Source organism: Oncorhynchus mykiss, chromosome 2 (assembly GCF_057628025.1).
Source record: "Oncorhynchus mykiss isolate SJ-2025 chromosome 2, ASM5762802v1, whole genome shotgun sequence".
Taxonomy (NCBI): domain Eukaryota; kingdom Metazoa; phylum Chordata; class Actinopteri; order Salmoniformes; family Salmonidae; genus Oncorhynchus; species Oncorhynchus mykiss.
Window position 1 is genome coordinate 102,621,925 of NC_143023.1, and position 15,409 is coordinate 102,637,333.

Below are 15,409 nucleotides of genomic sequence, written 5' to 3' on the forward strand. Positions count from 1 at the left end.
TTCATCAGGTGAGTGTATTGATGTGTTGATCAGGTGAGTGTATTGATGTGTTGATCAGGTGAGTGTATTGATGTGTTCATCAGGTGAGTGTATTGATGTGTTCATCAGGTGAGTGTATTTGTGTGTTCATCAGGTGAGTGTATTTGTGTACTTTTATGTTGGAGCTTTTCCACTCGAACTCATTCAGGTCTGCCAGAGAACGTGTAACATGTAAGTTAATTGGCAACATCTTCCTCTGAACGACCTTTCCGGGCTTGCGGATCACTCCTGCGTTCTCTGTGCATTTGGCTCCTTCAGAGTTTATTCGAAACAGGAACCTGCACAACCCAACATAGAAGATATGAAATCGGTTGAGGCATTGAAAAAAGAACAATAACAAATATTATTGCAATGTAAATAACTGATGCTAAATGTTTTCCTCCAATCGCAACACACCCTCCTTGACAACCTACCAACACACCTGATCGCCCTCATTGACAACCTACCAACACACCTGATCGCCCTCCTTGACAACCTACCAACACACCTGATCGCCCTCCTTGACAACCTACCAACACACCTGATCGCCCTCCTTGACAACCTACCAACACACCTAATCGCCCTCCTTGACAACCTACCAACACACCTGATCGCCCTCCTTGACAACCTACCAACACACCTGATCGCCCTCCTTGACAACCTACCAACGCACCTGATCGCCCTCCTTGACAACCTACCAACGCACCTGATTGCCCTCCTTGACAACCTACCAACACACCTGATTGCCCTCCTTGACAACCTACCAACACACCTGATCGCCCTCCTTGACAACCTACCAACACACCTGATCGCCCTCCTTGACAACCTACCAACACACCTGATCGCCCTCCTTGACAACCTACCAACACACCTGATCGCCCTCCTTGACAACCTACCAACACACCTGATCGCCCTCCTTGACAACCTACCAACACACCTGATCGCCCTCCTTGACAACCTACCAACGCACCTGATCGCCCTCCTTGACAACCTACCAACACACCTGATCGCCCTCCTTGACAACCTACCAACACACCTGATCGCCCTCCTTGACAACCTACCAACACACCTGATCGCCCTCCTTGACAACCTACCAACACACCTCCTTGACAACCTACCAACACACCTGATCGCCCTCCTTGACAACCTACCAACAAACCTGATCGCCCTTCTTGACAACCTACCAACACACTTGATCGCCCTCCTTGACAACCTACCAACACATCTGATCGCCCTCCTTGACAACCTACCAACACACCTGATCGCCCTCCTTGACAACCTACCAACACACCTGATCGCCCTCCATGACAACCTACCAACACACCTGATCGCCCTCCTTGACAACCTACCAACACACCTGATCGCCCTCCTTGACAACCTACCAACACACCTGATCGCCCTCCTTGACAACCTACCAACACACCTGATCGCCCTCCTTGACAACCTACCAACACACCTGATCGCCCTCCTTGACAACCTACCAACACACCTGATCGCCCTCCTTGACAACCTACCAACACACCTGATCGCCCTCCTTGACAACCTACCAACACACCTGATCGCCCTCCTTGACAACCTACCAACACACCTGATCGCCCTCCTTGACAACCTACCAACACACCTTATCGCCCTCCTTGACAACCTACCAACACACCTGATTGCCCTCCTTGACAACCTACCAACACACCTGATCGCCCTCCTTGACAACATACCAACGCACCTGATCGCCCTCCTTGACAACCTACCAACGCACCTGATCGCCCATCTTGACAACCTACCAACGCACCTGATCGCCCTCCTTGACAACCTACCAACGCACCTGATCGCCCTCCTTGACAACCTACCAACACACCTGATCGCCCTCCTTGACAACCTACCAACACACCTGATCGCCCTCCTTGACAACCTACCAACACACCTGATCGCCCTCCATGACAACCTACCAACACACCTGATCGCCCTCCTTGACAACCTACCAACGCACCTGATCACCCTCCTTGACAACCTACCAACGCACCTGATCGCCCTCCTTGACAACCTACCAACGCACCTGATCGCCCTCCTTGACAACCTACCAACGCACCTGATCGCCCTCCTTGACAACCTACCAACGCACCTGATCGCCCTCCTTGACAACCTACCAACACACCTGATCGCCCTCCTTGACAACCTACCAACGCACCTGATCGCCCTCCTTGACAACCTACCAACGCACCTGATCGCCCTCCTTGACAACCTACCAACCCACCTGATTGCCCTCCTTGACAACCTACCAACACACCTGATCGCCCTCCTTGACAACTTACCAACACACCTGATTGCCCTCCTTGACAACCTACCAACACACCTGATCGCCCTCCTTGACAACCTACCAACACACCTGATCGCCCTCCTTGACAACCTACCAACACACCTGATCGCCCTCCTTGACAACCTATCAACACACCTGATCGCCCTCCTTGACAACCTACCAACACACCTGATCGCCCTCCTTGACAACCTACCAACACACTTGATCGCCCTCCTTGACAACCTACCAACACACCTGATCGCCCTCCTTGACAACCTACCAACACACCTGATCGCCCTCCTTGACAACCTACCAACACACCTGATCGCCCTCCTTGACAACCTACCAACACACCTCCTTGACAACCTACCAACACACCTGATCGCCCTCCTTGACAACCTACCAACAAACCTGATCGCCCTCCTTGACAACCTACCAACACACCTGATCGCCCTCCTTGACAACCTACCAACACACCTGATCGCCCTCCTTGACAACCTACCAACACACCTGATCGCCCTCCATGACAACCTACCAACTCACCTGATCGCCCTCCTTGACAACCTACCAACACACCTGATCGCCCTCCTTGACAACCTACCAACACACCTGATCGCCCTCCTTGACAACCTACCAACACACCTGATCGCCCTCCTTGACAACCTACCAACACACCTGATCGCCCTCCTTGACAACCTACCAACACACCTGATCGCCCTCCTTGACAACCTACCAACACACCTGATCGCCCTCCTTGACAACCTACCAACACACCTGATCGCCCTCCTTGACAACCTACCAACACAACTGATCGCCCTCCTTGACAACCTACCAACACACCTGATCGCCCTCCTTGACAACCTACCAACACACCTGATCACCCTCCTTGACAACCTACCAACACACCTGATCGCCCTCCTTGACAACCTACCAACACACCTGATCGCCCTCCTTGACAACCTAACAACGGTTTGAGCCACCAAAAAAGTACCGATTGGATGGCCCCATCTGCAACATTTCAAGCTAGCTGTGCAGTGAGTTTACGTCACGTTCTGACCTCCGTTACGTGAGCTTGAACAGGATTGGATTGCACCACCGGGTAATATGACTACAATCTGTAACCTAAGGATGGAATTCAATACGATCAGCAGTAGAGTTGACTCCCGAACTTGCGTTTATTATTGAAGGAATGAACACGTCTACACAGAACAGAAATATGATTGGATGACAATTGTAAACGTACAGCATACTTTATATAGACAGTGGCACAGGGATGCAATAGTTGGAGGATAAGTCAAATGAATTACAGAACTGTATTTAGTAATAGTCGGAGGATATTTTGCAATATGGACAGTGTGACTGGACACGAGAATAGAATACAGACTGCCCCCGAACTATAATGTAGCATTATTCAGTAAACAGTATAACATTTTAATACATTGGAGTATAATCAGATATGTGAACAATAACATCCAATTTGAAAATGTACTTTTGAGGACCTTATGGATTTGATTTCACCCAAAAACATTTCTTCAAGAATTCCCTGGAAATAAAACAAGGACACACATACAGCCGTCAGTCACATACAGCAGCCGTCAGTCACATACAGCAGCCGTCATCACATACAGCAGCCGTCAGTCACATACAGCAGCCGTCAGTCACATACAGCAGCCGTCAGTCACATACAGCAGCCGTCAGTCACATACAGCAGCCGTCAGTCACATACAGCAGCCGACAGTCACATACAGCAGCCGTCAGTCACATACAGCAGCCGTCAGTCACATACAGCAGCCGTCAGTCACATACAGCAGCCGTCAGTCACATACAGCCATCAGTCACATACAGCCATCAGTCACATACGCACTCACACACACACACACACACGCACGCACTCACACAGATGCACAAACTATCTCTCTCACCACTACACCTGTAAATTAATATGGTCCCTCACCACTACACCTGTAAATTAATATGGTCCCTCACCACTACACCTGTAAATTAATATGGTCCCTCACCACTATACAAAGATAGAAACATTGTCAGGCAAAGCATCAAAAAGCAATAGTCATAATTACTAGAGAACATCATTGAAGAAAAAGGTAAACATACACATTCACTAAGATGAAAAATAAATATATAATTAAAAAAAAATGTATAGAACATTTATATTAAATGCCAATGTTAACTGTCGATTGTCTGATAAAAATAAGTTGGTGAAAGGGTGGGCACTGTGGGAGGGGAAGGCTTCTGGTTGGTTGCTACTGGAGAGGGTTGTTATGGTGACCAGCCATGCTGAGCTGTGATTGGTTGACAGTCATTGAGCATGCTCAGATTAGTCCTTGCCGGCATCGATCTTCTCTTGTCGTCGTCTCATAATCTCTTGGAGCTCTGAATTCCCATTGTTCTTCTGGAAATAGATTTTCAGGTTTGAGTTTTTTTATTTTTTATATCTAAACATCTAAAGGCTCTAAACGTGTGTGTGTTCGTGCGTGCTTGTGCGTGTGTGTGTGTGTGCGTACAGTGGTTCATGTGTCAGTATGTGTGCATGTGATACAGACCTCTAGCTGGGCTTTCTGCACGGTGGTCTGGCTGTACACCCTGGCTCCCTCGTCTCCACACACTGCCTTCAGTTCCTCCTTGTTCAGAGAGAAGAGCTGAGCGCCCGTCAGGTTCCCCAGGCACTCCACCGTCCTGTAGGGAACAGAGACTACATTACCCATAATGCTCTATACCCAGGCAATCCACTGTGCTGTATGGAACAGAGACTGCATTATCCATCAGACATGGGCAGGAAATAGTTGTATTTTGTAGTTTATTTTAAAATACCAACTTTTGAAATACTCTAGTTTAATGAAGAGTTAGAAATGTAGCGTTTTCAAAGGCAATTATTTTATGTGATATTCAAATACAGGTCTCAGAAAAATGAATACTATTTTAATGTATTTGAATATATGCAAGTTATTTGAAAACAAAAATTGTATTTGATGTCTGCCCAAAATGTAATGAAGAACCAAAGACGACAACAAGTAATGTGTGTTAATGAAACATATGAGGGACATGGAATCATCAAGATAACCCACTCTTCCAGCCCCAAAATGACTTACACATATTTTCATAATGAGTGAGACATAACGTACCACCTGACACCAAGTTATTATACATGTGTATTATCTTTGTGATCATTACAATAGCAACAATAGTCTTGCATATGATTTTGGAAATTGCTTTATAATTGCATAATAAGTGAGTTATTACATAAATGGAATAACGAAGTCACTATTCCTCTTGTCAGTAGTTACAAATACTCTCAGCTCTTTGTTATACAATTAAAATGCAATTACTCAATAATTATGTAACAACATACTAATAAAATGCTGCTCCTGAAGTAATTACAGTTTAACTACACAGGCACAAGAACAGTGAGGGCTGTCCTTGGCTGGAAAATGGCTTTCTGGTTTTCTGTGACTAGGTGCTGACCTAACATAATCGTTTGTTGTGCTTTCGCCGTAAAGCCTATTTGAAATCGGACACTGTGGCTGGATTTACAAGAAGTTTATCTTTAAAATGGTGTAAAATACTTGTATGATTGAGGAATTTTAATTATGGGATACCTCGACAACAGCCAGTGAAATTGCAGGGCTCCAAATTCAAAACAACTTAAAAAAGTGCTTTCTGGACCGTTTTTTGAAATTCTTTCAATTTTTTTTGTCAATTACACATAATTTTGTCATATTTTATTGTCATATTTTTTTTTTTTTACTTGTCCATAAGGCATATGTTTTGTCCATTTGCAATATGATTTACTAGGAAGTCAAAAGTCGAAGTCAAAAGTCAGTGAACCATTGCCAGATGCAGTAAGAAATGTCCAAATGCAATATGAAAGTATTGAAAGTGCCAAATCAGGATGTTTTGTCCATTTGCAATATGATTTCATAGGAAGTCGGAGTCAAAATTCAGTGAACCATTGCCAAATGCCATAAGAAATGTTCAAATGCAATATGAAAGTATTGAATGTGCCAAGTCAGGATGTTTTGTGCATTTGCAATATGATATCATAGGAAGTCAAAAGTCTAAGTCAAAAGTCACTTGTTTTTTTTTTGCCAAATGCCATAAGAAATGTCCAAATGCAATAGGAAAGTATTGAAAGTGCCAAATCAGGATGTTATGTCCATTTGCCATGTACGATCATAGGAAGTCGGTTTCCAAACCCAAAAGTCAGTGAACCATTTCCAAATGGCATTTATACTGCCCAAATGATATATAGCCCTATGTTAAGCCATGAATCAACCTAGATGGTCTATTTGTCATGTATGATGAGGGAGAAGTGGGACTTTTTTTGAAAAAGGTCCAAAATGACCAGGGGTGCCCCCTATTGGATTGGCACGGGTGGGGGGTGTTCCCTACCCAACCGTAGACCCCTTGCTCCCTGTATTGAAATAGTTTAAAATAGTTATTTTGGGGGTATCTGTATTGAAATAGTCACCTCCAAAGTTACTGTTTGTTCCTCCCCAAAAATAGTTACTTTCCACAAACCATAGTTAAATCTATAGGTATCCGAAGTCTGTTACCCATAATTCCTTGTATAACATATTAAACACTAGAGAAGAACTGAGCTCTAGTCAGGATACCCAGACACTCCACCTTCCTTTCAATATTGAACAAACAAAATACGAACATGCTAAATATTTGCAATATAAATTCACAAAATGTCAAATGTTCTAACTAAATGTTTTATCTAGTGGGATGTTTGCAAGGCTTGTGAACTGATTTGGATAAGATTACCCTATTCCACAAGAAAAAGAGCAATGTTGAGTTTGCATTTGGAGCATTTTTCTCTGTAAACTTGCACTGGCTAGGTGACCTTTCCTGGTTCTAATAGTACAGTTAGCTAGCGGAAGACCATATAGCATGATAATACCATGAGATAACTGAAGACTATATAGCATGATAATACCATGAGATAACTGAAGACTATATAGCATGATAATACCATGAGATAACTGAAGACTATATAGCATGATAATACCATGAGATAACTGAAGACTATATAGCATGATAATACCATGAGATAACTGAAGACTATATAGCATGATAATACCATGAGATAACTGAAGACTATATAGCATGATAATACCATGAGATAACTGAAGACTATATAGCATGATAATACCATGAGATAACTGAAGACTATGTAGCATGATAATACCATGAGATAACTGAAGACTATAGAGCATGATTATACCATGAGATAACTGAAGACTATGTAGCATGATAATACCATGAGATAACTGAAGACTATATAGCATGATAATACCATGAGATAACTGAAGACTATATAGCATGATAATACCATGAGATAACTGAAGACTATATCGCATGATAATACCATGAGATAACTGAAGACTATATAGCATGATAATACCATGAGATAACTGAAGACTATATAGCATGATAATACCATGAGATAACTGAAGACTATATAGCATGATAATACCATGAGATAACTGAAGACTATATCGCATGATAATACCATGAGATAACTGAAGACTATATCGCATGATAATACCATGAGATAACTGAAGACTATATAGCATGATAATACCATGAGATAACTGAAGACTATATAGCATGATAATACCATGAGATAACTGAAGACTATATCGCATGATAATACCATGAGATAACTGAAGACTATATAGCATGATAATACCATGAGATAACTGAAGACTATATAGCATGATAATACCATGAGATAACTGAAGACTATATAGCATGATAATACCATGAGATAACTGAAGACTATATAGCATGATAATACCATGAGATAACTGAAGACTATATAGCATGATAATACCATGAGATAACTGAAGACTATATAGCATGATAATACCATGAGATAACTGAAGACTATATAGCATGATAATACCATGAGATAACTGAAGCCAGCACTGTCACTTTTCTCTCTTCCTCACGATTGTAAGTACATAAACTTTAACTGATATCTGCCTGCCTGCCTGTGTGTTTATTTATGTTTTTGTGTGTGTGTGTGTGTGTGTGTGTGCGTGCGTGCGTATATCATGTCTTCTTAACACACAGCCAAGTATGGTGACTCACGGTTTAGAGAATCCCTTGGCATTGAGCCAGGCGGTGACCTGCGGTGGGCTGGAGTCTAAGGTGAGAGGAGGAGAGGAGCTGCTGTCTGAGGGGCGCTCTACCCTGAAGTTACGGCCCGGAGGATTGGACTTATTAGTAGTGATCCTCTTCAACAACTCATCATTCACCTCATCCATCTGGTGTGTCCGAGCTGGGGGAAGGGAGAGAGAGAGGGAGGGAGAGACAGAGGATCAATGGCAGGGGAGAGAGAGAGAGACCGAGGGAAAGAGAGAGACAGAAAGAGAGAGAGAATTAACAGAATGTGGAGAACGGAGAGACAGGGGAAGTAACTGTTTAAGAGGTATACCTGCTCATCTATAAGTGCTGAGGTCCTCTTGGCTAAGATGAGGAAACTCGTAAAAACCTTAAGCTCAGATAGCTCAGATAAGCAGTTATCTAGATTGTGCAGTAGTAAACGAAAGCTATGAGACTCACATTCTTTGAAGCGGCCCATGTCAAAGCTCTCCCCTCTACCTAGAGAGCTGGAGGGAGAGGTAGGGCTGTAGGGCTGTAGGGCTGTAGGGCTGTAGGGCTGGCCAACCAGAGGTGACACAGACACACACAGAGACAAAAGAAAGACACATGAAAGAACGTTAATAATGAATGAATAGATTAGATTTATATAGTTATAAATGTGTTCAACTGGTTTCCAGGATGCATTGGTAGGTGGGTACAGGGCTTGTAAAGTACGGAGAAGGGGTGGTATCATGAAGATGTGTTTGTGTGGTGTGTTTTAGAAGTATAGAGGGAATGTGCATAACTGCACATTCCCTCTATACTTGCAGTGCATAACTGAAGGTTATGTGTGAACAGTAGCTGTGTGTGTGTGTGTGTGTGATAATATGTGTGCATATGATATTGAGTGTGTGCATGTCTGTGATAATGTGTCTGTATATCATATTGTGCATGATAGTGTGTGTGTGTGCGTATGTGCTTTCTAATGTGTGCGTTTATGATAATGTGTGTGTGTGTGTGCGTTCTAATGTGTGCATTTATGATTGTGTGTGTGTGTGCGTTCTAATGTGTGCGTTTATGATAATGTGTGTGTGTGTGCGTTCTAATGTGTGCGTTTATGATAATGTGTGTGTGTGTGTTCTAATGTGTGAGTTTATGATAATGTGTGTGTGTGTGTGCGTTCTAATGTGTGCGTTTATGATAATGTGTGTGTGTGTGTTCTAATGTGTGCGTTTATGATAATGTGTGTGTGTGTGCGTTCTAATGTGTGCGTTTATGATAATGTGTGTGTGTTCTAATGTGTGCGTTTATGATAATGTGTGTGTGTGTGTGTTCTAATGTGTGCGTTTATGATAATGTTTGTGTGTGTAATGTTACCTGGCTATAGAGAGGTTCAGCCATGCCGTGTGGTTCCTCTAGTTTGACCACATCCAGGATGTTGTAGGGGACATATCCTGATTGGCCACTCCTGTTCCTCAGTTTCCACCACTGTTTATCGTCCTCTATCACCTGCAGGGCCACTTTTGTTTTAAAATGTGTACCTTTATTTAACTAGACAAGTCAGTTAAGAACAAATTCTTATTTTCAATGACGGCCTAGGAACAGTGGGTTAACTGCCTTGTTCAGGGGGCAGAACGACAGAGTTTTATCATGTCAGCTCGGGGATTCGATCTAGGTTATCTGCCGCCACAATGACCTAAATAATAATAATAATAATAATAATATACCATTTAGCATGTTGTTGTTTTTTAATCTGAAACATGCATTTTCATATGTGTCCCAAGCATGAATCGAACCCACAACCCAGAAGTCACTCTGACTCTGCATGTCACTCTGCATGTCACTCTGACTCTGCATGTCACTCTGCATGTCACTCTGACTCTGCATGTCACTCTGCATGTCACTCTGACTCTGCATGTCACTCTGCATGTCACTCTGCATGTCACTCTGACTCTGCATGTCACTCTGCATGTCACTCCGACTCTGCATGTCACTCCGACTCTGCATGTCACTCCGACTCTGCATGTCACTGACTCTGCATGTCACTCCGCATATAATATAGATGTCGTACCTCTAGCACCTCGTCCTGCAGTACTGACAGTATTATAATATAGATGTCGTACCTCTAGCACCTCGTCCTGCAGTACTGACAGTATTATAATATAGATGTCGTACCTCTAGCACCTCGTCCTGCAGTACTGACAGTATTATAATATAGATGTCGTACCTCTAGCACCTCGTCCTGCAGTACTGACAGTATTATAATATAGATGTCGTACCTCTAGCACCTCGTCCTGCAGTACTGACAGTATTATAATATAGATGTCGTACCTCCAGCACCTCGTCCTGCAGTACTGACAGTATTATAATATAGATGTCGTACCTCTAGCACCTCGTCCTGCAGTACTGACAGTTCGTTGGCATTGCGGGCCACAAAGTGGTAGCGGATCTTGGCATATTTACGGGACCAGGTGGTCAGCCCATTGTTGGACCTGGGACAGGAGACAAATGCATGAGTTATTTCTCATGGGATCATGCACAATAAATATTGGCCCAGATTTAGCTACACTTCTGTTACATGGTCTGTATTAACACTACAACAGCGTATACGTTTTATAGCAGCTCAAGAAATAACATTAACATTTTTGTCAAGTAATGGTAGTAGCAGCATGTAATGTAGAATCACAGTAGTAGTAATCTGGGAAATATAATCCATTTACCCATTCGATGAGTTTAAAGACTGTGTTCCAAAAATCTGAAAGAGAGAGAAAATTTTATAGGGCGGCGCACAATCTGACCAGCATCGTCCGGGTTAGGGGAGAGTTTGGCCGAGTTAGGACGTCATTGTAAATAAGAATTTGTTCTTAATTGACTGTCCTAGTTAAATAAAGGTTCAATAAAAAATGCAATAAAAAAACGATGTTCTGGACTAGCGTGTTTCTGACTAGTGTAACACACTGAACTAGTAAATAACTCAAAGTATTTCAAACCTGCTGAAGAAACCTTCACTGAAGAAATGTAAACAAACAAATGAAGAACTAACAATGGATGGCTGGGAGGAGTCTGGATGGTTGGGAAAAATCTACTAGAATGACTCAAATGGACAGCAGCCTAAAAATGTATGAGTATAAAATGTGTGTGTGTCTGTATGTGTGTGTCTGTGTACACACCTCGTCTGACTTGTAGGGGGACAGGAGGTTGGATATGGGGGACCTGGGAGGTTCCCCTGATCCCTCTGTCTCCCACTGGGAGGTCCTGAACAGCTCAGCCGGGGGCTCCCACCCATTCCTGAATTTGGGGAAGTATGTAGGAGCACACTGGTCCCGCGGCCAGTCCGCTCTGCAAGGGGCAGGGGTCGGGGGTCGGGGGGAGGTCGTTAATGCTGATACAGAGAGATCAAGTGTATAACAACTTATAAAGTATTAGAACAGCAGGCTGAACAACTTATAAAGTATTAGAACAGCAGGCTGAACAACTTAACAGCAGGCTGAACAGTTTAACAGCAGGCTGAACAACTTAACAGCAGGCTGAACAGTTTAACAGCAGGCTGAACAGCTTAACAGCAGGCTGAACAGTTTAACAGCAGGCTGAACAGCTTAACAGCAGGCTGAACAGTTTAACAGCAGGCTGAACAACTTAACAGCAGGCTGAACAGTTTAACAGCAGGCTGAACAACTTAACAGCAGGCTGAACAGCTTAACAGCAGGCTGAACAGTTTAACAGCAGGCTGAACAGTTTAACAGCAGGCTGAACAGTTTAACAGCAGGCTGAACAGTTTAACAGCAGGCTGAACAGTTTAACAGCAGGCTGAACAACTTAACAGCAGGCTGAACAACTTATCGAATAGTCCCCGCGATATGCAACTGTTCAGGGAAGTCAGGAATCAATACACGCAGTCAGTCAGGAGAGCCAAGGCCAGCTTCTTCAGACAGACATTTGCATCCTGTAGCTCTAACTCCAAAAGTTCTGTGACACTGTAAAGTCCATGGAGAACAAGAGCACCTCCTCCCAGCTGCCCACTGCATTGAGGCTAGGTAACACGGTCACCACCGATAAATCCATGATTATCGAAAACTTCAACAAGCATTTCTCAACGGCTGGCCATGCCTTCCTCCTGGCTACTCCAACCTCGGCCAACAGCTCCGCCCCCAAACCGCTCCAGATTCTCCTTTACCCAAATCCAGATAGCAGATGTTCTGAAAGAGCTGCAAAACCTGGACCCGTACAAATCAGCTGGGCTTGACAATCTGGACCCTTTATTTCTGAAACTGTCCGCCGCCATTGTCGCAACCCCTATTACCAGCCTGTTCAACCTCTCTTTCATATCGTCTGAAATCCCCAAGGATTGGAAAGCTGCCGCAGTCATCCCCCTCTTCAAAGGGGGAGACACCTTGGACACAAACTGTTACAGACCTATATCCATCCTGCCCTGCCTATCTAAGGTCGTCGAAAGCCAAGTCAACAAACAGGTCACTGACCATCTCGAATACCACCGTACCTTCTCTGCTGTGCAATCTGGTTCCCGAGCCGGTCACGGGTGCACCTCAGCCACGCTCAAGGTACTAAACGATATCATAACCGCCATCGATAAAAGAAAGTACTGTGCAGCCGTCTTCATCGACCTGGCCAAGGCTTTCGACTCTGTCAATCACCATAATCTTGTCGGCAGACTCAGTAGCCTCGGTTTTTCTAATGACTGCCTTGCCTGGTTCACCAACTACTTTGCAGACAGAGTTCAGTGTGTCAAATCGGAGGGCATGTTGTCCGGTCCTCTGGCAGTCTCTATGGGGGTGCCACATGGTTCAATTCTCGGGCCGACTCTTTTCTCTGTATATATCAATGATGTTGCTCTTGCTGCGGGCGATTCCCTAATCCACCTCTACGCAGACGACACCATTCTGTATACTTCCGGCCCTTCCTTGGACACTGTGCTATCTAACCTCCAAACGAGCTTCAACGCCATACAACACTCCTTCCGTGGCCTCCAACTGCTCTTAAATGCTAGAAAAACCAAATGCATGCTTTTCAACCATTTGCTGCCTGTATCCGCATGCCCGACTAGCATCACCACCTTGGATGGTTCCGACCTAGAATATGTGGCCATCTATAAATACCTAGGTGTCTGGCTAGACTGTAAACTCTCCTTCCAGATTCATATCAAACATCTCCAATCTAAAATCAAATCTAGAGTCGGCTTTCTATTCCGCAACAAAGCCTCCTTCACTCATGCCTCCAAACTTACCCTAGTAAAACTGACTATCCTACCGATCCTTGACTTCGACGATGTCATCTACAAAATAGCTTCCAACACTCTACTCAGCAAACTGGATGCAGTTTATCACAGTGCCATCCGTTTTGTTACTAAAGCACCTTATACCACCCACCACTGCGACCTGTATGCTCTAGTCGGCTGGCCCTCGCTACATATTCGTTGCCAGACCCATTGGCTCCAGGTCATCTACAAGTCCATGCTAGGTAAAGCTCCGCCTATTCTCAGTTCACTGGTCACGATGGCAACACCCACCGTAGCACGCGCTCCAGCAGGTGTATCTCACTGATCATCCCTAAAGCCAACACCTCATTTGGCCGCCTTTCGTTCCAGTTCTCTGCTGCCTGTGACTGGAACGAATTGCAAAAATCGCTGAAGTTGGAGACTTTTATCTCCCTCACCAACTTCAAACATCTACTATCTGAGCAGCTAACCGATCGCTGCAGCTGTACATAGTCTATCGGTAAATAGCCCACCCAATTTACCTACCTCATCCCCATACTGTTTATATTTATTTACTTTTCTGCTCTTTTGCACACTAGCATCTCTACCTGTACATGACCATCTGATCATTTATCACTCCAGTGTTAATCTGCTAAATTGTAATTATTCGCCTACCTCCTCATGCCTTTTGCACACAATGTATATAGACTCTCTTTTTTTTCTACTGTGTTATTGACTTGTTAATTGTTTACTCCATGTGTAACTCTGTGTTGTCTGTTCACACTGCTATGCTTTATCTTGGCCAGGTCGCAGTTGTAAATGAGAACTTGTTCTCAACTAGCCTACCTGGTTAAATAAAGGTGATTTTTTTTTATTTAAATAACAGCAGGCTGAACAGCTTAACAGCAGGCTGAACAGCAGGCTGAACAGCAGGCTGAATAGCAGGCTGAACAGTTTAACAGCAGGCTGAACAGTTTAACAGCAGGCTGAACAGTTTAACAGCAGGCTGAACAGCTTAACAGCAGGCTGAACAGTTTAACAGCAGGCTGAACAGCTTAACAGCAGGCTGAGAAGCTTAACAGCAGGCTGAACAGTTTAACAGCAGGCTGAACAGCTTAACAGCAGGCTGAACAGTTTAACAGCAGGCTGAACAGCTTAACAGCAGGCTGAACAGCTTAACAGCAGGCTGAACAACTTAACAGCAGGCTGAACAACTTAACAGCAGGCTGAACAGTTTAACAGCAGGCTGAACAGTTTAACAGCAGGCTGAACAGTTTAACAGCAGGCTGAACAGCTTAACAGCAGGCTGAACAGCTTAACAGCAGGCTGAACAGTTTAACAGCAGGCTGAACAGTTTAACAGCAGGCTGAACAGAAGGCTGAACAGCAGGCTGAATATTTTATCAGCAGGCTGAACAGTTTAACAGCAGGCTGAACAGCTTAACAGCAGGCTGAACAGTTTAACAGCAGGCTGAACAGTTTAACAGCAGGCTGAACAGTTTAACAGCAGGCTGAACAGCTTAACAGCAGGCTGAACAGCTTAACAGCAGGCTGAACAGTTTAACAGCAGGCTGAACAGCTTAACAGCAGGCTGAACAGCTTAACAGCAGGCTGAACAGCTTAACAGCAGGCTGAACAGTTTAACAGCAGGCTGAACAACTTAACAGCAGGCTGAACAGCTTAACAGCAGGCTGAACAGTTTAACAGCAGGCTGAACAGTTTAACAGCAGGCTGAACAGCTTAACAGCAGGCTGAATAGTTTAACAGCAGGCTGAACAG

At 44.2% G+C, this 15,409-nt stretch overlaps 1 protein-coding gene across 2 annotated transcripts in view; it reads right to left on the reverse strand.

Moving 5' to 3' along the window:
- Positions 1–3,459: 3,459 nt before the first annotated feature.
- The window catches only part of eps8l2 (EPS8 signaling adaptor L2), a 108,271-nt gene continuing 96,321 nt past the window's right edge, over positions 3,460–15,409 (reverse strand). For both annotated transcript variants that reach the window (XM_090214594.1, XM_090214586.1), the window contains 8 exons: positions 11,590–11,758; positions 11,140–11,174; positions 10,803–10,911; positions 9,797–9,928; positions 8,900–8,996; positions 8,426–8,615; positions 4,870–5,002; positions 3,460–4,718 (listed from right to left, as the gene is read on the reverse strand). In XM_090214594.1, coding sequence (XP_090070720.1) covers positions 4,644–4,718; positions 4,870–5,002; positions 8,426–8,615; positions 8,900–8,996; positions 9,797–9,928; positions 10,803–10,911; positions 11,140–11,174; positions 11,590–11,758 — 940 coding nt within the window. In that variant the 3' untranslated portion in view covers positions 3,460–4,643. The remainder of the gene's footprint in view (positions 4,719–4,869; positions 5,003–8,425; positions 8,616–8,899; positions 8,997–9,796; positions 9,929–10,802; positions 10,912–11,139; positions 11,175–11,589; positions 11,759–15,409) is intronic.